The 24148-nt window shown below is 50.9% G+C and overlaps 1 protein-coding gene across 2 annotated transcripts in view; it reads left to right on the top strand.

Annotated features, from left to right (window-relative positions):
• MLXIP (MLX interacting protein) overlaps nucleotides 1-24148 on the top strand; it is a 57961-nt gene that overhangs the window by 27939 nt on the left and 5874 nt on the right. The window contains exons 2-15 of one of the 2 annotated variants that reach the window (XM_055404413.2): nucleotides 13622-13728; nucleotides 14256-14341; nucleotides 15716-15805; nucleotides 16330-16371; nucleotides 16677-16848; nucleotides 17509-17598; nucleotides 18153-18244; nucleotides 19242-19908; nucleotides 20346-20467; nucleotides 20569-20785; nucleotides 22268-22395; nucleotides 22862-22963; nucleotides 23073-23200; nucleotides 23373-23496. In XM_055404413.2, coding sequence (XP_055260388.1) covers nucleotides 13622-13728; nucleotides 14256-14341; nucleotides 15716-15805; nucleotides 16330-16371; nucleotides 16677-16848; nucleotides 17509-17598; nucleotides 18153-18244; nucleotides 19242-19908; nucleotides 20346-20467; nucleotides 20569-20785; nucleotides 22268-22395; nucleotides 22862-22963; nucleotides 23073-23200; nucleotides 23373-23496 — 2167 coding nt within the window. Of the gene's footprint in view, nucleotides 1-13621; nucleotides 13729-14255; nucleotides 14342-15715; nucleotides 15806-16329; nucleotides 16372-16676; nucleotides 16849-17508; nucleotides 17599-18152; nucleotides 18245-19241; nucleotides 19909-20345; nucleotides 20468-20568; nucleotides 20786-22267; nucleotides 22396-22858; nucleotides 22964-23072; nucleotides 23201-23372; nucleotides 23497-24148 lie in introns of both variants that reach the window. The other variant, XM_055404412.2, reaches the window with a different exon arrangement.

Raw genomic sequence — 24148 nt, 5'->3', positions numbered from 1 at the left:
AAGTTATGACCCACCTAGACAGCATATTAAAAGGCAGAGACATTACTTGGCCAACAAAGGTCTGTCTGGTCAAAGCTATGGTCTTCCCAGTAGTCATGTATGGATGTAAGAGTTGGACCATAAAGAAAGCTGAGCGCCAAAGAATTGATGCTTTTGAACTGTAGTATTGGGGAAAACTCTTGAAAGTCCTTTGGACTGCAAGGAGATCCAACCAGTTCATCCTAAAGGAAATCAGTCCTGAATAGCATTGGAAGGACTTATGCTTAAGCTTAAACTCTAATACTTTGGCCACCTGATGCAAAGAGCCGACTCATTGGAAAGGACCCTGATGCTGGAAAAGATTGAAGATGGGAGGAGAATGGGATGACAGAGAATGAGATGGGTGGATGGCATCAGCGACTCAATGGACATGAGTTTGAATAAGCCCTGGGAGCTGGTGCTGGACAGGGAGGCCTGGCGCAGTCCATGGGATCGCAAAGAGTCGGACTCGACTGAGTGACTGAACTGAACTGAGCTGGGAGGTGGGGTTAGAGGGAAGGCCGTTTTCCCTCTGGTGGGGGAGGTACTAGTAAGCAAAACAGACCACTAGCCCCCTCGTGGAAAATGCAGTTGGTTGTGAAGACACACTGTCAGTCCACACACACACAGACACACAGGCTGTCGCAGGTTATGGTCAGTACAGGGGTAGCCAACGAAGTCATTTACACTGAGAAGTCGTTTACTCCAGGAGGGAGACAAGGAAGGTGAATAAGGTTGTTGTTTAACCCAGATGTGTAGCTGCAGGAACCTGGACCTGGGTGAATATGTAGGGATTCTCTCTAGCAAGCAGGGCAACCCCTGAAGGAGTCGTACCAGGGGAGAAATGTGAACAGATACTGTTGTCCTGGTCCAGGTTGTTCTGGCCTCCTGGGTGGAAGGGAGGCAGGTGGGGAGGAGCCTGGAGAGGAAGCCTGGGGGACCTTGGTGGGGGCCCTGTGTCAACCCTGCCTCCCTGCTCCCCCTCCCCTAGCCTTTGCCCTGCACCACTGAGGGCCCCCTGCACAGCACACATGTGGCCTCTGTCAGCTCCACGAGGCTAGGGACTTGGTTCTGTCTGTCTGCTCCTCTGTCCTTGCATCTAGAACCGCCCTAAATAACAGATCTGGGTGAGTGAATCAGGATTGCGTCCTGAAGAAAGTAATGTTTCAGCTGGATTAATCTGCCCACAGTAGGAGCGCTGTATATAGCCCACATGTAACCCAAAGAGATTCCGTCTCTTGCCATCAACCCGTTGCTGGTGTTAAGCACCATTTTACACAGGGCGTTATGCTGTGATAGGTGCAACATAGAATTAACTACTGGCTCCAGCTTCGAGCCCCAGAAAGGTTAGAACTTGATAGATGTACCCAGAGCAACTTTAGTTAACTTACTGTAGTGTCACTGTGACCCTAGTCACATTGCCAAAGGTTTGGAGTTTTGAATGCAATAGAGAACAGAGTCCATCTTTTTTTTCTTAATAGTCAACGTTGACTTTTAAAAACGTAGCCAATGCTTTTTAAAGCCTATTTATAGGTCTTGGCTACCTGAAGCGTGTCACCTTATCCTTTGAAATGCATCAGACAGCTTCAGATTTCTGTGCCTGTTAAGTAGGTTACGTAGCTGGCGGTACCTCAAAGATGGCTAATGATGGTGATAATAACAAATTCGTTTTTTGCCAGCCTTCATAGGAACTCAGAAACATTTGCAAGTATGACCTGTTCCCATTCCATCTCTGCCAACCAGTTTCTTGACTCCAGGTGTGTACTCTGGCTGGAGACCTGTGCTAATTTATGTCCTCTGTGTGCCAGGTGTTTGCAGTGCAGTGGAGTTTTTCCATTCTTTACACAAAAATCTTAACCTTGGTGAATACTTGAACCTGCTAATTAACTTTTCCCGTAGGTGAATGAAAGTGCTAGGGAAATACCGTGTTCTTTGAGGGTGGTTAGTTATTCCTGGTACTGAATGTAATAGAAACCCCTTACTTATGCCTGTGAGTTGGCCGCTTTGATCAGGGTGAGGGTGGCAGTTACCGTATCAGCAAGGTGGGGCTGTGCCGGAGACAATAAAATGTGAATAGCGCTTGTGTTTGGGTGTGTAACTATGTGACTTTGTTTTGTTTTGCTGGCTTCACCTTCTAAACTTCCTTTTGACGTTAAGTGTTATGGTTAGAAATGAAAGGGACATGTGCGAAGAAAATTAAAGAAGGCAGCTTCAGATTTCTCTTTTTTAAATAGGTTAAGTTGTTCGAATAAGTAGAGAAACATACTCCATTCTAAGGTGGAGATGACCCAGCTGAAACGGTTAGTGCTGTCCACAGTAGTGTCTTTGTTAAGGGCAACTCCAATCAAAATGCCAGAATAGTTTTCTTTTGAGATTTGACACCACGACTGTAAAGTTGGAGCATGGAGGAATAAACAGGCAAGGATTAAAAAAAAAAAAGATGGGGTCTAACTCTACTTAGTAAAGTGTATCACAAACTTCTAATTATTAAATCATTGTAGTACTAAGACAGGTGGACACGAATCAGTGATAGGAGGCCGTCCCAGAACAGACCTTAGTGTATATTATAATTTAATATATGTTAATGGAAGTGTCATCATCAACTAGTGAGGGAAGATGAGATAATCAGATAACCAGTCAGTTTATTTTGGTGAGCTGTGTAAAGAGCGAAATGAGTTAAATATAAAAATGGAAACCATTTAGAACATAGGCACAAAACACCAAAAGAACTGGGGTGCTCAGAAGTGGTCCCAGGTATATTATATATGAGAACGTGGTATATGATGATGACAGTATTTTACTCCAAGGGGAAACGTGGATAATTGAGTGAACAGGTAGGAACCATTGGACTGAAGCAGGATCCCAGTATCTTCATGACACCAAAACAACTTCCAGATGGAGGAAATAACTGATAGAAAATGTGAAGCTGTGAAAGAAGACATAGATAGATAAGTGTTTTCACAGTCTTGGGATAGAAAAGCCCTTTTAATTATGACACAAAAGATGGAAACATTATGACATAAAAGACAGTACTTTAAAATTTTGATTGTATTAATGAACAATTTCAACTGAAAACCGTAACAACCCAAAACTCATCATGTATGAAAAAGTTAAGTAGAATGAAAAAGCAAAAGAAAGCACACTGAAAATAGTCAAGACAAAGATAGTCAAGACAGACATACTAACTCTGCCGTGGAAGCTGCGGACGTTTCTACCAAATTCAGAGCTCTCATACAACAGGAAAGGAACAGAAGACATGCAGACAGTTAACATGAAAAACCCAAAGACCAATAAACATGAAAAGATACTGAAAAGTGGGAACTAAAAAATTAGTGATCTGAATTTTTTTTGTTTGTAAGATTAGCAAACATTAATAATAACTAATATGAGCAAGGGTTTGGGAAGTAGGCAGTGTTCACTGCTATTAAGAGTGTAAATTAGTATAAGCCTTGAAAGTCTTTGACTAAAACAAAGTTATAAATGTACATATACCTTCAGGTTTTCTAGAAATTTATCTCACAGAAACAGTCATGCCATTGCACAGAAATGTAAGTAGCAATATGGTAATCTCAGCACTATTATAATAGTGAAAAACAGAAGTAATGTATGTCCATTAATATAAACGAACGCCTAGTTATGGAAAAGTGGTTAGGTAGATTTTGATAAATGTACACAATGGAATATTCTGTAACCAATGAAAGCTATATCCAACTATAATAAGGTGTTCATGACCTGTAAGTGAAAAATAGACTATAAAACAAGATAATCCCATACATTTAAATATTTTTCATAGGTTTTATCTGAATGTATGCATACATATACATAATCAAAAAAATATACATTACAAGGATTTCAGGCCAACTGCAAAGTGAGAGAGAACAGTCCACAAGACTTCCCCCACTTCTGACACCAACTGCAAGTTCCCAAAACCATCCTCAGGTCCTGTAATTGCTAGAAAGATCACAGGGACAAGACTCAGGTTAAATCAGCCAAGGGAAGCCATGCATAGGGCAGGGTCTAAGAGGGTCCAAGTGTGGTGCTTCTGTTCATCCTCTCCCACTGGACTGCGTTACCTCCCTCCCACCACAGTGTGTGACACTGCCCACCAGGGACTCTCACCTGAGTCTTTGGTCTCCAGAGTTTCTCCTGGGCTGGCCTGTATGACTGACCTCTAGTCTCCAGCCCCTCCCAGAGACTGCCGATACTTCTTAGTCATCACTTCCTCTGGAGATTGGACCCGATACCACTGCTCCCTGCTCCACGGCCGGCCCCCATCCTCATCACATAGCGAGATTGTCCTGAGCCCCAGGCAAAGTCAGATACAACAGGCCTGGAGGTCACCCCCAACCCCCACGAGCTGAGGGCAAGGGCTAGACTTCTCTTTGGATAAGGTTATTTCTCAGTACACAATGTTATCACCAAAATTTAAACAAGGGTGATTTCTAGGTGGTGGAATTGCAGTTGACTTGGCTTTCATTCTTGGTACTGTTCTGTATTGTTTGAATTTTCTTTCAGTATGAGTATATAATTTATTTAAAAGTTAAATAAGACTAAAAAAGCTCAAAAAGAGATTAAAATGAAAAGTAAGTCTCTGGATAAGGTGGGAGTGGACAGGCATGCACGTGTGCTTAGTCGTGTCCCACTCTTTGTGACTCCATGGACTGTAGCTCACCAGGCTTCTCTGTCCATGGGATTTTCCCAGCAAGAATACCGGAGTGGGTGGCCATTTGCTTCTCCACGGGATCTTCCCGACCCAGGGACTGAACCTGTTTCTCCTGCATTGGCAGGCAGATTCTTTACAGCTGCGCCACTTATTCACAGACATGCTATAAAAAACCTAGGGGAAACATTTGCAGAGAAGTATCACAGAGTGTTAATATCATTAATATTACAGTATTACCAATATAAAATAGCAAGAAAAAAACAACTAACATTTCAACAGATGTTGAAAAGTGAGTTAAGATTTGTCATCTAGGTAACAACAGTGTCGCAAAGCTGGCTTCCTGGTTTTGAGGTCATGCTCCAGCTACAGAAGATACCACCACTGGGGAAGGTGGGCAAAGAGTACATGGGATGCTTTATAGCTTTTTTTTTTTAAACTTTCTGTGAGTCTATGTAATTATTTCAAAATAATAAGTTTTTTAAAAGGCACAGATAGCTCGTCAAAGAGACGCATAGCTAGTACACAGATTTTTAAAAGTGTTTTACTAACAGGTGATACAGTTGAAGTCAGACACCACTTTTTCCTGTTGTTAAGTCCAGTCCCATCCTCAGTCCAGAGGAATCAGGAGTACCCTGGGTTCAAGTTTACACCCCTGGCAAATAGACATATGGTTATGGCTTTAACTGGTGCCCTGCCTAGCATCACTGCTCCTGCCTACAAGGCCAATTGTGGCTCGAGGCAGACAGGAAACACAAGGCTTTGACACCCAGAAATGCACCTAAGACTGAAGTTCAGTGTTCAGCAACATGCCCCAGACTTGGGCATCACTTACTTCACGCCAGCCGGGTCCTTTCACGCCCCCTGTGGTCCCAGGCTCCCCCAAAGAGGAGGGGACATCGGCATCCATTTACCAAAGGCGGGACTCTGACAGCTCATGCCAGCAGTCCAGAAAGGGAAACCACTCTTTCCTCATTTGCTTGGGAATGGTGTAAGCATGGTGGTGTCTGCCCAGGTGGGCGGCCGGGACACGGAGGGAGCGCTCAGCAAGGACACAAGCCACTGTCCTTCACTTTTAGGGCCGGGGGAGTCAGTGCTGCAGCCAGCCTGATCTTAACCCGTTTGAGCTCCGTCAAGATGTTGTAGGTTTCAGTCATCATGGAAATGATCACTCCCGGCTGAGTACACAAAACGGACAACCACAGTCCTCACAAACATGCTCATACACGTGAGCAGACCCAACACCTGGCCACAGTGGCACACCCGCACACGCAGGTACACTCACACATACCATACACAACACGCACACCACACCCAGACCCACGTCCCACACACTCATGTGTACACCACACACACACACACATACACCACACACACCACACACCACAAGAAAGACACACACACACACACACACTCACTTTGTCAGTAGGACAGACCTGGAATGAAGCCTTCAGAAGCACATAAACCTGCCTTGCTGAGCCTGCTTCTCCAATAGGACTTTCTTTGAGTGTTAAAAAAAGATGCCAAGTGCCCCAGGAGGGGGATGAGTTTGGGGTGCAGGAGATAGGACCCACGCTTGGCCTTGGGAGCAGGCCCTGAAAACCTCGCAGGCACTCCCTGGGCGGTGGCTCTGCTTGGGCAGGTGGCCCAGGGCGGAGGGCCCATGGCTCAAGGGCGATTCCCCTGAACACGGCGCCCTCTGCCGTGCCTCACGCGGGGCCACTCCCCACGCCTCGGCTCCTCAATGAACCTTTGTCCGTCTGGAGCCTGTTAGTTTTGGCTCCTGGCAGCATGGAACCAGGCCCAGATCCCAGGAAAAGCCAATGGAGGCCGCTCTTTTGAAGAAAAAGAGTTGAAGTCCTGGAAGAGAGACCAGTCTAGAATTATTCACTCATTCGCTCATGTAAGAAACCACTTATTCACCATTATCCTCATATTTGAATCTGCGGCACGAAACCGACTTGTGCGTAAGTTTCATATCTGCTCATGTGATGAATTGCCTTCCCTAATTAACTGGAAGCCCTGGACTGTACCTGGTCTTGTTCCCTTGGTTATTTTGAAGGAAAAAAATATGTATATAAATATATAAAATACATTTCTATGTTATATTTGAGCAGTAGAAAACAACAGTAAACAGTGAAAACTAACTCACTGACTGAAGCTCCTTAATTCTCGATTCAGCTCTCCAAAGGGAAACCACTGTTTCCTGTTACCTGTTTTCTTGTGCGTCTTCCCTGAGACTGACTGCTCATTCTCTCCCCTCCTTTCCTGTGTGTCTGTCTGTGGCCATGCTGTGTATCTCGCACCGGTGTTTTCTTTCCCACTTAATACGTCTTGCAGATCTTGCTGTCAGCTAGGTACTTAGTGTTAGTCACTCAGTCGTGTCTGACTCTTTGCGACCCCACGGTCTGCAGCCTGCCAGGCTCCTCTGTCCATGGAATTCTCCAGTTGAGAAGACTGGAGTGGGTTCCCATTTCCTCCTCCAGGGGATCTTCCTGACCCAGGGATCAAACCTGGGTCTCCTGCAGTGCAGGCAGATTCTTTACTGTCTGAGCCACCAGCACATGTAAATGTATGTTGTTCCCAGCCTTTTCCTCCCACCAACAGGGCTGTAGTTGAATGTCTTCTATTGATGTCTTTGTGCCCGTGTGCAAATGGGTCTGGAGTGGAGTCTACTCCTAACAGTGGGGTTGGGAGTTGGGGGATGTGCATTTGAAATGCTAATACAGTTGCCCACTTGCCCTTCAACAAAGGTCACACCCGTCCCTGGTGCCAGTGTAGTGATCACTCTCGCTTACCAGAATTCTGAGCTGACTGGGAAATCAAAGTGGAGTCAGTTCACAACAGCACTGTTCACAATGGCCAGAACATGAAACAACCCAAACGTCCCTCAGCAGATGAAGGAGTAAACGAAATGTGGTCTCTCCATCCAATGGGATATGATTCAGCCACGAGAAGGAAGGAAGTACTGACACGCTGCAGTGTGGGTGAACCTTGAGACTATTGTGCAGGGTGAAGAAGCCAGATATACAAGGCCACACATTTTATCATTTCGTTTATGTGAAGTGTCCAGAAGAAACAAATCCATAGAAACAGAAAGTAGATTATAGTTGCCAGAGGCCAGGGGAGGAAGTAACAGGGAGTGACTGCTGCTGGGTGCAGGGCTTCCTTTAGGGGTGATGAAAAAAGCCAGCCCTGAAACTTAACAGCAGTGATGGTTACATGGCATCATGAACAGACTTCCTGCCCATGAACTGTGCATTTTTAAATGGTCAAAGTGGTAACTTTTACGTTACATATATTTTCAGTTCAGTTCAGTCGCTCAGTCCTGTCTGACTCTTTGTGATCCCATGAATCGCAGCACACCAGGCCTCCATGTCCATCACCGACTCCCGGAGTTCACTCAAACTCATGTCCATCGAGTCGGTGATGCCATCCAGCCATCTCATCCTCTGTTGTCCCCTTCTCCTCCCGCCCCCAATCCCTCCCAGCATCAGGGTCTTTTCCAGTGAGTCAACTTGTTGCATGAGGTAGCCAAAGTATTGGAGTTTCAGCTTTAGCATCAGTCCTTCCAATGACCACCACAAAAAAAGGTTCAGCAGATGTCGGCCAAATTATTCCCTGTATCGTTGATCAAGCTGCGGATGTGACTTGTAAGGGAACCCCAGACTGTCTTTCTAAGCAGCCCCAGGCAGCCGAGAACTAGGGGAGGCCTCCCCCACCCCAGGCTCGCTCTCTGGGCATGGAACAAGAGGGGCATGGGCCCTCAGTAGACAACTTGTCTCCAAGAGAAAAGAAGGGCCTGCAACTCCCATGCCAGTCCCTTCTACAATCTTTAGCACATCAACTCAACCTCCCTGAGAAGCAGACAGATGTAGGAATGTGTGTGTGTGTGTTTAATAAAAAATTATTGAAGTACAGTTGACTTACAATGTTACATTTAATTTCTGCTGTATAGCAAAGCGACTCAGTTATACATACACACATATATGTATTCTTTCTCATATTCTTTTCCATTATGGTTTCTCACGGGATATTGAATAGTTCCCTGTGCTCTACAGTAGGACCTTGTTTGTCCATCCTGTAGATACTAGTTTGCGTCTGTTGATCCCAGCCTCCCAGTCCATCTCTCCTCCACGCTGCTTCCCCCATGGCAACCACACATCTGTTCTCTGTGAGTCTGCTCTTCTTTCATGGATATGTTCATTTGTATTGTACTTTAGATTCCACATATAAGTGATATCATACGGTATTCGTCTTTCTGACTTACTTCACTTAGTATGATCTCTGTTTGCATCCATGTTGCTGAAAATGACACTAATAGCTGAGTAATATTCCATTGTGTGTATACACCTCATCTCCTTTATCTGTTTATCTGTTGATGGACATTTAGGTTGTTTCTATGTCTTGGCTATTATAAATAGTGCTGCTATGAACATTGGCATGAATGTATCTTTTCAAATGATAGTTTTCTATCAGTGTGTGCCCAGGAGTGGGATTGCCACATTATGTGGCAACTCTGTTTTTAGTTTGTTTTTTGAGGAACCTCCATACTGTTTTACACAGTGACTGTGCCAATTTACATTCCCACCAACAGTGTACGCAGGTTCCCTTTTCTCCACATCCTCTCCAGCATTTATTATTTGCAGACTTTTTAATGATGGCCATTCTGACTGGTGTGGGGTGATACCTTATCGTAGTTTTGATTTGCATTTCTCTAATAATTAATGATGATGAACATCTTTTCATGTGCCAGTGGCCATCTGTGTCTTTTTTTGAGCAATGTCTATTTAGATCTTCTGCCCTTTTTTTGACTAGGTTGTTTGGGGGTTTTTTGTTATTGCAGGAGCTGTTTGTATATTTTGGAAGTTAAGCCCTTATCAGTTACATCATTTGCAGATATTTTCTCCCAGTCCTTAAGTTGTCTTTTTGTTTTGTTTATGATTTCCTTTACTGTGCAAAAGCTTGTAAGTTTGATTAGGTCCCATTTATTTGTTTTTGCTTTTATTTCTATTGCCTTGAGAGACTGACCTCAGAAAACATTGGTACGATTTTTGTCAGAGAATGTTCTGCCTATGTGCTCTTTTAGGAATCTTATTATGTCTTATAAGTCTTTAAGCCATTTTTGAGTTAATTTTTGTGTGTGGTGTGAGGGAATGTTATATTTTCATTGATTTATATGCGACTGACTTTCCCAGCACCACTTGCTGAAGAGGCTGTCTTTTCCCCCTTGTGTACTCTTGCCTCCTTTGTTGATGATTAATTGCCCATGGGTGTGTGGGTTTATTTCTGGGCTCTGTTCTGTTCCATTGATCCATGTGTCTCTTTTTGTGCCAATACCATGCTGTTTTGATTACTGTAGCTTTGAAGTATTATCTGAAGTCTGGGAGGGTTATGCTTCCTGCTTTGTTCTTATTCCTCAAGGTTGCTTTGGCAGAACTGGGTCTTTTATGGTTCCATTTAAATTTTTAAGATTATTCTAGTTCTGTGAAAAATGTCATGGGTACTTTGATAAGTATTGCTTTAAGTCTGTAGATTACTTTGAGTGGTATAGGCCTGGGAACGTTTTGCCGTTGGGATTCCAGGAAGCGTGAGGAATGGCGAAGAAATAATACCTTTACAAGCAAATATGGTTGCATGACCAGATGAATGGACTCTACCACTGTCTGGCCCCACAGCAGTAGACCTCGGAGGCCGTGCCAGCTTTTTTTTTGCAGAGAATGCTCTGACCAGGAGTTCAGAGCTCATCTTCCCTGGAACCTACAGAACCCCAAATACCCACCTCAGTTTCATCCTTACCCGTTCTTAATGCCAGCTCCTATCTGTGCAAGGCTTGCATTTTAATTTTCATTCCAAAGCAGTCTCTTGCCAGACTGCCAGAGAATTCAGTTTGCCATTCCACTCAGCAGCAGTTTCGAGAGAGAGCTGGTTGTGCTGTAGACTTCCTGCCCCGTGTCATGAACCTGTCTTCTAGGAAGGACCGCCGTGGTGGGGGGTGTTGAAGACTTTTCTTTATGGAAAAGTTTAGCTTTCACTTAGTCATTCCATATTTAATCACACCTCCCACATGCCAGGCACTGTGCTCAGATGAGTCAGACTCAGACCCTGGCCTTCCCAGAGTCAGATTGGGAGAGTAAGGGGTGAATCCAGGGTCCCTGTTCTAACCAGGAACCCCTGGTGTTGGTGTGGGGGGGTGATGTTTAAGAAGGCAGGGTTGGGAGGTAAGGCCAGAGGAGGTCTTTTGTTTATTGAGGACGAAGCCAGCAGTCTCGGAAATTTTTTTTTTCTTTTTTACATTTTAAAATTTTATTTGTTTGCGCCAGGTATTAGTTGTGGCACGTGGGATCTTTGATCTTCATTGTGGGCATGTGGGATCTAGTTCCCTGACCAGGGATCGAACCTGGGCCCCCTGTATTGGAAGAACAAAGTCTTAGCCACAGGACTACCAGAGAAGACCTCAGAAATTTTAATAATGTGTCCCTGGTTACACTTTAAAGAAGGAATATGGCAGAACCCTGAGTTAGGCGAAGAAGCATCCCACCCAACCGTGTCTGGAAGCCGAGTTAAGCTGGGGTGGGGTTGTGGGGAGCAGAACTCTGATCATGGGTGCTTTGTGGGACTCCTGCTCTAGGGATCCCTGCCAAGGAGCTGCCTGTTAGAACTCCTTAGAGCAGCCTCTCTTGTACATTGCGTGGGAAACTAGACTTGGGGTGCCTCCACAGAAAGGGTCCCCATCCTTGTCTGTGGGTGTCTGTGTGGGGAATGTCTCCTGTCCTCATCGAAGGTGAACAGTGACATCACATCAAAGGCAGGAGAAGCCCTTTCGGTAAGGAAACATCTAGATGTGTGTCCCGCATTTTTCCAACACTTTGCGTGTGCAGTCAAGTTGCCATGTGTGGGTGAGTGTCCATCAACCATAGCCTCTGCTTTCACCCTCTCCACCTCTCTGGGAGGTCTAGGTTTTAGTTTTGGTTTCAGGTTTGCTTGTTCGTGTCAGTTGAGCGCCGCCTGTCGGCTGTTGAGGTATTACAGAAGCCTGGGGTGATGGGTGATAGCGTTTGGACATAAGGAGTGAACATCCCTAACGCAGGAAGGAGCAGATATTCCAGCAGTTTGGGGGGGAGAAGATGAGAACCCGAAAGTTACTTAATCAGAGCGGGTTTCTGGCCTCCAGGGTCTGACCTCTCTCTCTGAATCTTCCCACCTGTTTCATGGTAAGTAATTGAAGATGTTGGTATCATCTGACTTCTCTAAGACACTCTTATGTTCGCATCAGCCACTACGTCTTACATAACAAAGCAGGAGTAAGAGTGGGTTTATATTTAAGCCTGCTGGTTAGTTTTGTGGGTTTTTTTTTAAATATGCTTTAGGGGTTACCTCTGCAGTGTGTCTTAAGAATGTGGCTGCATGTGTGTACATTTAATCCTTCTTAAAACACTCTGGAGGCAATGGTATTACTGTGATTTTACCCAGGAAACTGGCATGTCAGAGGAGTTACGTGGCTATAATAGTTCACTTCTAGTATGCAATTGCACCACAGAGACTCAGAAACACCAGGCTGCTGGCTGTTGAATGTGGGTGACAGCTGAGGTCGAAGTGCCTTTGGACTGGGGGAGCAGGGGCAGAAAAGCATGTGACTGGCTTGAAGCCCCTGACCCTTTGAGCTGAGGCTGCTGCTGTCTGTCTGTCCCTCCAGTTCTCAGAGGACTTGCTGTGATGATTTCTCTGTGGGGGTCTCAGGCTTCTCTCCTACAATCCACAGCCTGGCCCGGTGCTGGGTTGGAGGATGGGGCATGAGATTCGCCAGGGGCTTCTGATGAAGAAACCAGGTGTTGAGGTTTGGGGAGCGTTTATTACTTAGGCGCTCTCTTTGAAGACCCCAGCTGTTGTGACTGCTGGCACCTCTCTGCTTGGCACAATGGCTTCTCTGAGTGGCTTTGGAGAAAGGGGCAAGGCTGTGGCCTGCAGTGATGTAGAACTCACAGAACTCCCTTTAGTATGGACCAGAAAGAGTGCCTTGCCCATCTCAGCCATCTGGAGAGGGGAAGCCCTATGCCAGCAGCTCAGAGGTGGCTCCTGGCACAGCCCGTGGAAAACTAAACCATCTGAGCAGGCTGTACCACCAGGGAGTGTTCCTTGCCTGCCATTAGCTTTGTCGGCAAAGGCCCTTTAACTCATTCAGTGAAGAATTATTACACAAGCCCCTGCTCTATGCCAAGTTCGGTGCTGGGTGGTTAGTGTGGGAATACTGGTAGGGACCTTCCCTGAGAAGCTGCAGTCTGGTGGCTGGAGGTGTGGAGACACATTGCCGTATGGGGAGGTGGATGAGTGTGTCCTTGAGGTGTGAACAGTGCTCAGAGATCCTGAAGGGACTGGCAGCAGGCTGGGAGAGGCCAGTGCCGGCTCGGAGGAGATGGTGTTTGAGCATCATTTGGAAGGATGAGCAGCTGGCCAGGGGCAGAGGGAGCTCCATGAAGAATGGGGACCGCCAGTGTAGGGCCCTAGAGGCAGGAGAGGGCCCTGCGGGTTCTAGGGCCAGTGGGACATTTGTGTGCCTGAATCATCAGTGCCTCCTGGGGACTGGTGGCCGAGACCAGGTTCAAGGAGCCTGGCTTTCCTTCAGTGGTCAGCAGATTTCTTTTTTCCTCCTCCCAACTTCGTTGAAATAAAATTGACATGTAACATTAAGTTTAAGGTGTACAGCATGGTGATTTGGTACACGTATAAGGCAAAATCCACAGATTTTTAGCTTTTAATTATGGAAAAATTTGAAGATATGTGGAAGTCGACAAAATGGCATAGTGAAAGTGACTGTATATCCTATTGAGCCTAGCCTGTGGCTTGTATGACTTAATCCAGAATTTTGAGGCCTGGAATGATGGGGTGGCACGTTTCATTGTCAGAGAAACCACTGAGTGTCCCCCTTCTCATTTTACCTTTCAGTGGGAAGTTGGTGTCTCCGAAGTGGAAGAATTTCAAGGGCCTGAAGCTCCAGTGGAGAGACAAGATCCGGCTCAACAACGCCATCTGGCGGGCCTGGTACATGCAGTGTAAGTGCTGCGCGACTGGAGCCGTGGCCCTGCGGGTTCTGCCCCCGGAGGCCTGCGCACCTTGGAGCCCAGAGCTGGGTCTTGGCGCCCTTGTGTCAAACAAAAGTCTCCCTCAGGCAGTATGCGGGGGGAGGAGGACCAAGCCAAACCCAAGTGTCCGCAGGAGGCTCAGTGTTGAAGGCAGGGGAGAGGGACAGGTGTGCAGCTGAGGGGTGCATTCGTCCCTGTTTTCAGCGGCTCTGAGAAGGTGCAGGCCCGGGCCATGGCCTGTGTCCGGCTGGCATGGGTGCTGGGGGGTCTGGTGATTCCTGCAGGAGACCAGCGTGCCGGGGGTCCCCTAGGCTCAGGCTGGTGTTTCCTCTTGATCGGCAGACTCCCTTTCTTGCCCCCACATCACCGAGAGATTCTTTTCCTTTGGCCTGGACCCTTTATTTCCCCAAATCTCATTTTCCAAGAGAAGGAGAACACTTCAGGGTCCCCCTGGGGCGGGGCTCCTCAGCGACAGTGTCCCGCTCTCTCCCCGCCAGATTTGGAGAAGCGCAAGAACCCCGTGTGCCACTTTGTCACTCCACTGGACGGCTCTGTGGAAGTGGACGAGCACCGCCGTCCAGAGGTACTTGGCAGGTGACGGGCCCTCACTCGGGAGAAGGAGGTGACTCACGAGGGCAGGGCCGAGGGCCGGATCCCCACAGAGGAAGGCTGTGGGGCAGAGCACTCGGGGTGCTCCCTCCTGGCGGCTGTTATACCGTGAGATGCAACGGCGATGTGGGGGCACCTGGGCCCTGATATTCCGCAGAGGCTCCCCTTCTCAGGCCAGGCTGATCCAAGGACCTGGGGCTTCCTCCAAATAAGACTTACCCTCTGCTTTCCTTTAATGTCGGTGCTTCTCTGGAAGTCAGCTGGGGAGGCGGTGGGGGGGCAGGGCAGACATCTTTAACCACTGAAGAATGACCTTTATATACTGAGAGGGAAAGATGGTGAAGACATAGTAAATGAAAAGAAGCAAGTTGCCCAACAGTGTTAATTTTCTGAAGCGTGTATCTGTGTGATTATACATGCATAGGAAATGTCTCAAAGGATATACAGAACCCTTACTTGTGGGATTAGTGTGAGGAGGAGAGAAGACTCCACTTTCACTTTCTACTCTTCTGTATTGTTTTAGTTCCATCCAAGCTTGTCTTATTGTTATGATGAAAAAGGAAAACTTGAAAGTTACCTAACACAAGACAGCTTGGAGCCAAGGGACACTATCCGGTATCAGACAGTAGTAAAGAATCTCATCACTTTTTAGGTCTGGTAACAGTATTGTATTATTCACTGTGGAGATTCTCCACTGTCTAAGACACATAGTGAAGTATTTTAGGTGAAATTGTATGACATTTATGATAGGATGTCTGGGACTTGCTTTAATATTCTGCAGCCATCAAAAGAAAGGAATGTGAAAGTGAGGTGGTCCCTCTGAGGCTGTCATGATTCCTGGTCACCAGAATTCAGAGATAACTGTGGGAGGGGCTCCCTCCCTGTATGGTGGGGAGGTTGAGCTGGACCTTGGAGGTCACTTTCTGCCCAAACCTTCTGTGACTGGCTGTTCGTTTTCACCCTTTGGAAATGTGGCGGAGCTTCAGGGCATTTGAGAGCCAGCCTGAGTCTCTGGCGATTCCTCCAGCTCTGGGATCTCTGTTCTTCTCCCCTGCCAAGCACTTTGTCTGAGCCCTACTCCAGTCCAACCTCCAGACCCCTGGCTCCCAAAGTCCCCTAGGTTATCTTGGAGGGGGTAAGATAATCTAGTGAAAGCTCACCTTCACTTGGAGGTCAGGCATGGCCCAGCAGAGGCCAACACACTCTGTGAATGAAGCTGTAGGCAAGCAGCCGGCGACTCAGAGTTGGATTTCCCGGGCCTGACGTCTGGAGCCAGATGCTTGTAGGGTGAGCTCTGTGAATAAAACCCAACACCGCCTCTTCCCTTTGCCCCACGTCTCTCCCACAGGCCATCACCACAGAAGGAAAGTACTGGAAAAGCCGCATAGAGATCGTGATCCGGGAGTATCACAAGTGGAGAACCTACTTCAAGAAAAGGGTATCTGGAGAATTCCCTGGTGGTCCAGTGGCTAGGACGCAGTGCTCCCCAGGCAGAGGACCCGGGTTCGATCCCTGGTCAGGGAACTATATAGATCCTACATGCCACAACTGAGACTCGGTGCAGCCAAATACATTTGAAAAGGACTTCCAGCCCATATTTACTCAGTACACTGACCCCTGAGGCTCTGGCTCAGAGCTGTCAACCCATTGCCCACCGCCCCCCACCATTGCCCCCGCAGCCCCTTGTTGTAACCCAGCCCAAGTGGTGACCTGCTTTGGTTGTGTGACCTTTGTTCTCAGTCTGTCCAGCTTGGAGCTGGGGCTGTTTATTCCACAAACGCTGGTCAGGAATCTCTGAGCCCAGCTTCAGCCTGGGGATGGCAGGGGCAGCATCCTTCCAGCCACCTTCCTCCGAGAGAGAGAAGGCCTAGATGCTTCCTCTTCCGGGGAGGAAAGGCTGAGGGCCTTGTTCCCTCTCCGGGCCTTGGGGGACCACCTTGTCCCGCTCTCCTTTCTCCACAGCTCCAGCAGCACAAGGATGAGGACCTTTCCAGCCTGGCCCAGGTGAGCGAGTGTGGGGGTTGTGAGGATCCTCACGGGACCTCCCCCTTCACAAGAAACAGCAGTGACGTGGGTGGCCCAGCACCGCAGCAGAAGGTGGTGGGGACATGGACTCTCCCTGGGGCCAGAAGAGGGACATAAAGGAAAGAAGCCAGTTCTCTGCAGGTCCCTGTCCCCTGGCCTCGTCTCTTACCTGGCAGCCCTTGCTGCTCTGAGAAACTGGGCCATGTATCTCCCCAACGTGACTTGACTGAGAACTCGCGAGTCACCGGTGCCCGTTTGGCTTTTCCTTCCCGCATTGGTGGTAGGACGATGACATGCTTTACTGGCACAAGCACCGGGATGGCTGGAAGACGCCAGTCCCCATGGAGGAGGACACGCTGCTGGACACGGACATGCTCATGTCGGAGTTCAGCGACACCCTCTTCTCCACACTCTCCTCCCACCCGCCCGTGGCCTGGCCCAACCCACGTGAAATAGGTAACCCCGCCCCCAGACCCTTGACTGAAAAGGGTGCTGTCTCCACCCCAGGAGGAGTCCCCAGGGCAGGCTTCTCCTCGGGGCCATCCCTGAACCTCTGTCTCCTGTTTGGGGGGAGCGCTGAGGAGAAGGCATGGCCGACCTTGCTATGTGGGGGCCCCATCGGATCTATGGTGCCGCTGCCAGGGAACAGTTGGGGGTTTGGTCTGAACAAGCTTCACATTTCTGATCCTGTCCCCTCACCTGAGGACATTGGCCTGGGCCAGTGATAGGTCTTGAGACTCACTCTCGAGAAAATCATTTGCACGCCAAGCATTTGGTCTCTCACCTGGGAGCATGCAGCCATCCAGTTAACCCTCCGGGAGGAGCCCACAGACTAAAGTCAGCACTGACGGGTCTCTGCAGAGCTGTTCACAACAGAGTGTCTGCTCCCAGATACTCAGTTTACCTTTCCCCTGAAAACTCACTCTTTCCCACCCTCTGAGGGTGGAGAATGCCCATGAACTCCCCCGAGAAATCCTAGCCAGTGGCCTACGTTTCTCCTGTTCTCAGGAGAATGCAAGTAGGGCCAGGAAGATCCAGTCTGGGCCCCTGATACATTCTCACACCATGGACTGAGAAGGCCAGACAATCCCTCTGTCTCCTGTTTTATTCTAACAGCGCACCTGGGGAATGCAGACATGATTCAACCTGGGCTGATTCCTTTGCAGCCCAACCTGGACTTCATGGACACCTTTGAGCCCTTCCAGGGTGAGGAGTTGGGGCAGAGAGAGAGCTCGGCTACCTGCGTCTCCCTTTGCCCAGGACAGAGGGGACCGGGCTTCCCTTTCATAGAGGGGAGCTGTTAGAATGGTCTGGGAGAGGACTTAGAATTCGTCCAAAACTTAATTTCTTTTTTTTTTTTGGTAGTAGCTACAAGGCCTGGACAGTGTTTCTCATCCTCCACGTCCCAGAGCCTCAGGTTTGGCCTTGACTGCAAGCAGTTCTCCCTCTAGGCAGCAGAGGGCGCAGGCGACACAGCTGCCGCCTTGCAGTTTCCTGCAGTTAGAAATGATCCTTGAGCTCCCGCCATCGTTAAACGCAGGTGCCACCGAGGCCTGGAGGTGTTTGAGAGCCCACACTAGTTGCCAGCATGTACAATCAGCTGGCCTGTTTCAGCAGAGTTACCTCAGTGGGGGTGGAGGGGTGCCCTCTGGCCATGGCATTCCTCTGGGTAAGGTGGGGTTCAGTGCCCAGTTTGTTTGGATCTTAATTCAGTGAGATGACAGGCAGAGAGCTCACAGGCCCCCGATGTTGTCTTTCAGACCTTTTCTCTTCCAGCCGCTCCATTTTTGGCTCCATGCTGCCTGCACCCGCCTCAACGCCTGCACCAGATCCCAACAGCCCACCTGCTCAGGTAGAGGGAACTTGGGGAAAAGGAAAGGGCACCGGGCTTCCAGTCATCAGACCTCTGCAGCAAAGTGCTCAGGGTTGCTCAATCCGGTGCTGGACTCAGATATAATGTGTAGAGACGTTATTCTAGCCCTTCTGGAGAGCATCCGTAGGTGTCCACGAGGTGGGAGACTCTCAGTAAATGTATGCTCCCCGCTAAGGCCCAAGATAACCTGTGTGTGTCGAGTTCCATCTTGACCAGTTAAGAAAGGACCAGTGAAATTATCTTTCAATTAAAAATAATTTTTTTTAAAAAAAGGAAGGACCAGTGAGATAACAAAGAAAAATGTGGTTGCTCAGAAATTCCTTGTATTTCTTTTCCTTTTTGCTGCGTACTCAGCACAGTTGGCTGCCAGGTGCTGGGGCCGCTGAGCTGAGGGAGGCATGACTTGGTGCCCTTGAGAGACTCTCAGTTAGCGTCCACATAGTGTGCCCTGGCCCCTGCTTCTTCCATCTGGCTTGGGGAAGAGCTGCTTCCATAGTGACCGAGACCCAAACAATTGATTCCTTATAGCATTTCCCTTTTAGGAAGAGGTGATCTCCCTAGAAGTTGATATGAGACAGTGTCCTGGGGGAGCCTCCTGAGCAGCTGCGAGCCAGGCTGCCCCTGCTCTGTAACAGAAGATGGCAGGGACTTTGGGGGGACCCCGCCGGACTCCAGAAACAGGATACTGCCAGGCTGTGAGCCAAGTGTGTGCAGACAGTCACTGTGTCTGAGCCCTGTGTTATCACTGAGTCCCCAAAGGAAACAAGACCCCTGCCGGCACCTAGGGACACCCAGCTCCACCTCCCCCAGATTAGGAGTCCCAGGGCTGGGAGATGTCGCCTCTGTCCCTTCTGCCCAGGGCTGCGTCCCAGACACACGGTGTATGTGCTGGGCTCCGTGGCGTGTAGCGCTGGAGAGTGGTGGCGAGCTGTGTGACTTTAGCATTCGTTGCTCACTTCTTCTCTTCCTTCCTCAGGAGAGCATCCTGCCAACCACTGCTCTCCCTACCGCTCTCCCCACTGCAAGCCTCCCTGACAGCTTCATCACGCCCCCCGCAGCCACTGCCCTGGACCCCACGAGTGGGCAGGGCTGTGAACACCCGCCGCAGCCTGGGGACCCCTTCCTCCAGCCAGCAGACCTGGGCCCCTCGGCACCACCCCTGAGCGTCCCCCAGCCCTTCCTGCCCGTGTTCACCATGCCCTTGCTCTCGCCCAGCCCCGCCCCGCCGCCTCCTTCCCCTGTCTTGCCATTAGGCCCCCCTCCCGCCACTGCCCTGAACCCCACAAGTCCCCCTGCCTTCCTGCAGCCCCAGAAGTTTGCCGAAGTCGGCAAGTCACCTTCTGTCATCACCCACACGGCCTCCGCCACCCTCACTCACGACGCCTCTGCCACCACCTTCAGCCAGAGCCAGGGCCTCATTATCACCACGCGCTATCCGCCCCCCTCCGGGTCCCCCTACGGCCTGGCGCTGTCTCCCGTCACTCGGCCGCCGACCGTCGGGCCTCCCCAACCCCGTATGACTTTTGTGCATCCCAAGCCCATCTCCTTGCCTGGGGGGAGGCACAAGCAGCCCCCCAAAATAGTGCCTGCTCCCAAACCAGAGCCGGTGTCCGTGGTATTGAAGAACGCTTGCCTCACCCCAGGTGAGTCAGGTCGGGGGAAGGCAAGTGTGACCCCCCCCAACCCCTGTCCCCGAGGCTGGCAAACTCGTGACACACACACATCATGATCTTGGAAGCAGAAGGGTTGTGAAAGACGATGTGTGTCGATCGAGTCTGTTTTCTATTCTGTGGTGTTCTTCCAGTCTCAACCTATTGTGGAGAAAAACATGGCCCTGGTCATCTTTTGCCTGGGTCTGTAATCTGTTCCCACCAAGGAGAAGTTGCAAAAATCTAGCATTGTCTGTCCATGCGCTACAGAGAGGGGGCGATGTCTCAGTGGCAGCAGAGGGGTCGTGTGCTGCTCCTAAGGCTCCCACCCCGCCCAGCCCCCATGCAGCCTGGCTGGCCCAGGGTCAGTACCCGTGTCAGGAGCAGGCACACAGCTGGGCCTCCGCCCTCACCTCCCCTTGTTCTGGCAGCTGCCTTCCCAGGCCAGCCGCAGGCAGTGATCATGACATCAGGCCCTCTGAAGAGAGAAGGGATGCTGGCTTCCACCGTGTCCCAGTCCAGTGTGGTCCTCACACCTGCCGCCCTCACCAGGGTGAGTGACCAGGACAGGCCTTCAACGTCTTATGACCCCAGGTGGCCCTCACCCAGCCTAGCTGTGCTCGGGGGTGACCTCCCTCCTCCGTGTCCCCTTAGGCTCCTGGAGTCACAGAGTTCCCCAGCGGCATCCTGGTGACGGACCTTGGCCCTGGCCCGGGCAGCCAGCACGCCCCCGTGTCCCGGCTCTTCCCTTCCAGCACGGTACCCGACTGCCTGGTGAAGGGCGAGCAGGGCCCGCTGCACGGGGGCATTGCCCAGGTCCCTGCCGCGGGCACCAGTGACTCAACTCTCCGCTTGGACCGCTTGGGACCACGTGAGTGGAGTAGGGGGCCAGCTGCTGGACCAGGGAGGCTGCTGAGGGTATGCGGGTGGAGCCTGGGCTGCCAGGCTGGGCAGTGAGGGATCTGAAGCTGTCGGTGGCCTAGGCTAAGCGCAGGATCAACGAGGGACAGCCGCCAGCACCTCGTGGTGCCAGCAGCTCGTATGCTCATGGGGACACTGCTCAGCCTCCTCCAGAAGGGCCTGGTCTGTTGGTCCAGGGGTTGAGACTCTGTGCTGCCACTGCAGAGTGCAGGTTCGATCCCTGGTCGGGGAACTAAGATCCCACATGCCATGCCAAAAAAGATTTTTAAATATAAGAAAGACCTGGCTGTGAGCTGCCAGTCCTGATCCACAAAAGGGACTGAGCAGTCCTCATTGACGGTTTTCAGAAACCGCAAGCCTGCGGTTGCTGTGGCCGCGGGAGCCCCCAGCCTGTCTGGGTTTGGCTGGTCGTCCCTGGCCCATGTGCTGGCAGCATACTTCAGGAGCCCCCTTCCTTCCTCCCCGGCTTGGACTTCAGTTGGTGAGACGGCCAGGGTAGACTGATGTTGCCCAGTGAGGTCTGAGAGGTATGGGAAATGATGTTCCCAAGACTCTGCTGCTGGTGGGGGTGGGCAGGGGGCATTGGGGAGGGGTGGAGCCAGATGCCACCTTGGGGAGGGAGACCAGAGTGTCTTCCTGTCTTAGATGAAACCAGGGTGGCTGCTTCCAGAGCCGTCTGCAGAAATATCTTTCTGAAGTGGAGAGGAGAACATGATGAGTAGGGAGCTAGCTCTCTGCTTACAGGAGTCAGACAGGGACTTGTCCGAGGACAGATTTTGAAGAATAAGTACCCTCTCTGGGAAAATACAGACACGGACTGGCTATGGGTTGGGCCCTGAAATGCCATGTCGGGGCTCAGGAAAACGTCGCCTTGTCCACTGAGGCGGATCCCCAGAGGAAGTTAGAGCCGTGCTGGGAGGCTTGAGAGCAGGGTAGGGAGGAGAGCAGTGTCACGGGGACAGAGCCTCAGGCATCCGCCCGTCAGTGCTGGGATGTGGGGCTGGGAGGGGCTTCTTGGGCGAAGCTCCTGAGCTGGGGCCACAGGTTTCCTCCACCGAGTTATTTGTGGGTAAAAGAGCGCATTTGTTTTCCTAATTAAAAGATTTCTGGGGTGGGTAAAACTGAAAGAACTATAAGAAAACACACATGTAGAGTTCGAAGAGCAGATAGCTTAAGTACTTGCCACACAGGGTAATTACCAGAGCCTCGCCCTGGGAGGCGGGCCTCTCTCCTCTCCCAGACCTGTGACCGCTGCATCCAGCAGGCCTAGCCAGGACTGCCCCTCTGCCCCCCACCCCGAGATGCTGGCAAGGGTTCGCCTAGTTTTTGCTCTGGGCTGCCATGAGAGGTTGAGGGTGGGTTTCCCTTTGTGGGTGAGTCCCCACACGGCTGGCATAGCCTGGTTCCTAAGGGGAGTCTCTGCTCTTCCCAGGTCGAGACTGCCCAAACTCAGGGCAGGCGTCTCCATGCGCGTCTGAGCAGAGCCCTAGTCCTCAGTCCCCTCAGAACAACTGCTCAGGGAAATCGCCTGCAGACCCCAAAAACATGGCTGTTTTAAAGGTACCTCTCGGGTCTTGATTCCCTTGGAAGGCTACGGAGGCAGGGAGAAGCGTATCCAGGGGCCATGGGGACAGCTACATCCCTACTGGAGACATACTGGGAAGACCCATGGGCTTGACAGGTGTCCCACACCTGAAATGGGGACATTCACCGCTTTGCCCTTGAGCATGTTGGCTCCTCCCCTCCCCACCTGTCCTCAGCCCTGTGGTGACAGTGGCCCCGAACTTTGTGGAGCAGGGGGTGGGGGTGGCCAGGAAGGGCCGAGTCTACAGTGCTGGGCCCTCGCTCTGCTCTGCTCTGTAGGGATGGTTCTCTAGCCCCATCTTGTCCCCTCCTGGCTCCTCCTGGAGCCTCTTGGCTTCCTGTTGCCCCCTCCTTCCACATAGCTCTCTGTAGAGAATCTGAGCAGCAGGTGGGAATGGGGAGGGGGGCCCTGTGGTGCAGTGACGGGCCGATTCCCCAGCAGAACCGGCAGATGAAGCACATCTCAGCCGAGCAGAAGAGGCGCTTCAACATCAAGATGGGCTTCGACACCCTGAACAGCTTGATCTCCAACAACACCAAGTTGGTGAGTGGCTGCGGGGGTCAGGGGAGAGGGTGGGGCAGGGCGGGGACTGACAGGATGGGCACGTGGGGGCGCCTGGTGTGCCGCGCACCCTGACCCGGCCCCCTCGCAGACCAGCCACGCCATCACACTGCAGAAGACCGTGGAGTACATCACCAAGCTGCAGCAGGAGCGCAGTCAGATGCAGGAGGAGGCCCGGCGGCTGCGAGAGGAGATCGAGGAGCTCAACGCCACCATCCTGTGAGGCTGGGCCTGGGGTCGGGGGTGGGGGGTGGGGGGACTGGTAGAGGCCCCATTACTCAGCGCTGCAGCTTGTGTCCTCCTCCACCTCATCTCTTCCCCTCACTCTCTTGGACCTGCCCGCTGGACCACCAGCACCCCCGAGCTCCCCTGACTCTTCCTGTCATTTCAGCTCCTGCCAGCAGCTGCTCCCTGCCACAGGCGTCCCCGTCACCCGACGCCAGTTTGATCACATGCGAGACATGTTTGACGAATATGTGAAAAATCGGACCCTGCAGAATTGGAAGTTCTGGATTGTATCTTTGAGTTTTCTTTGCTCATTCCCCTCATCCCCGCAACCCATGACCTGAAACAGCAAACACTGACCCTTCAGTTCCTTTAGAAAGAGGCTCTCTAAATGGTTGTCATTGAGTTTGTCAAAAGAGGTAATGCTAGTTTCTGTTTCAAGAGAGACAGGGGCCCAGCCAGGCCTGCAGTGTTGGAGGGGGCTGTCCTCGGTGAGTGTACTGGCTGAGGGCTTCCCGGGGACACAGAACAGGCCTGCTTTGCACTGCCGAGTCCTTGAGAAGGGAAGAGGAGGCTGGAGCCACTGGTGGGAGCCAGGAGGTGGGATCTGCTCTGACACGTCCCGGCATCAGCTCTGTCCTGCCACCTAAAACCAGGGCTCACAGAACGACTGTGTGGCAGAGCCTGGATTTGAAGCTGGTTCCCTCCAGGCTGTTCTCTGGGTTTGTACCGCATGCCCTTGACAGCTGGTAATGAGGCACGGATGCCGGAGTGCTGGGCTCTGTCCCTGGGCCCCAGGCCTCCCAGCACTTGGCCTTCCAGATGGCAGCAGGGCCCTTACGGGGGACGGCTCTGGCCCTGTCAGTCTCCACCCAGCCTCCGCTGTGCCCCTGAGTGCACAGTGGGCACACATGCGGGGCTGGCCGCCGCACCCCCGGCCAT

Source organism: Moschus berezovskii, chromosome 19 (assembly GCF_049115385.1).
Source record: "Moschus berezovskii isolate FMDL1 chromosome 19, NW_MosBer_1.0, whole genome shotgun sequence".
NCBI classification, from domain to species: domain Eukaryota; kingdom Metazoa; phylum Chordata; class Mammalia; order Artiodactyla; family Moschidae; genus Moschus; species Moschus berezovskii.
The sequence above is the reverse complement of the archived record's forward strand: the minus strand, read 5'-3'. Positions and strand labels throughout refer to the sequence as shown.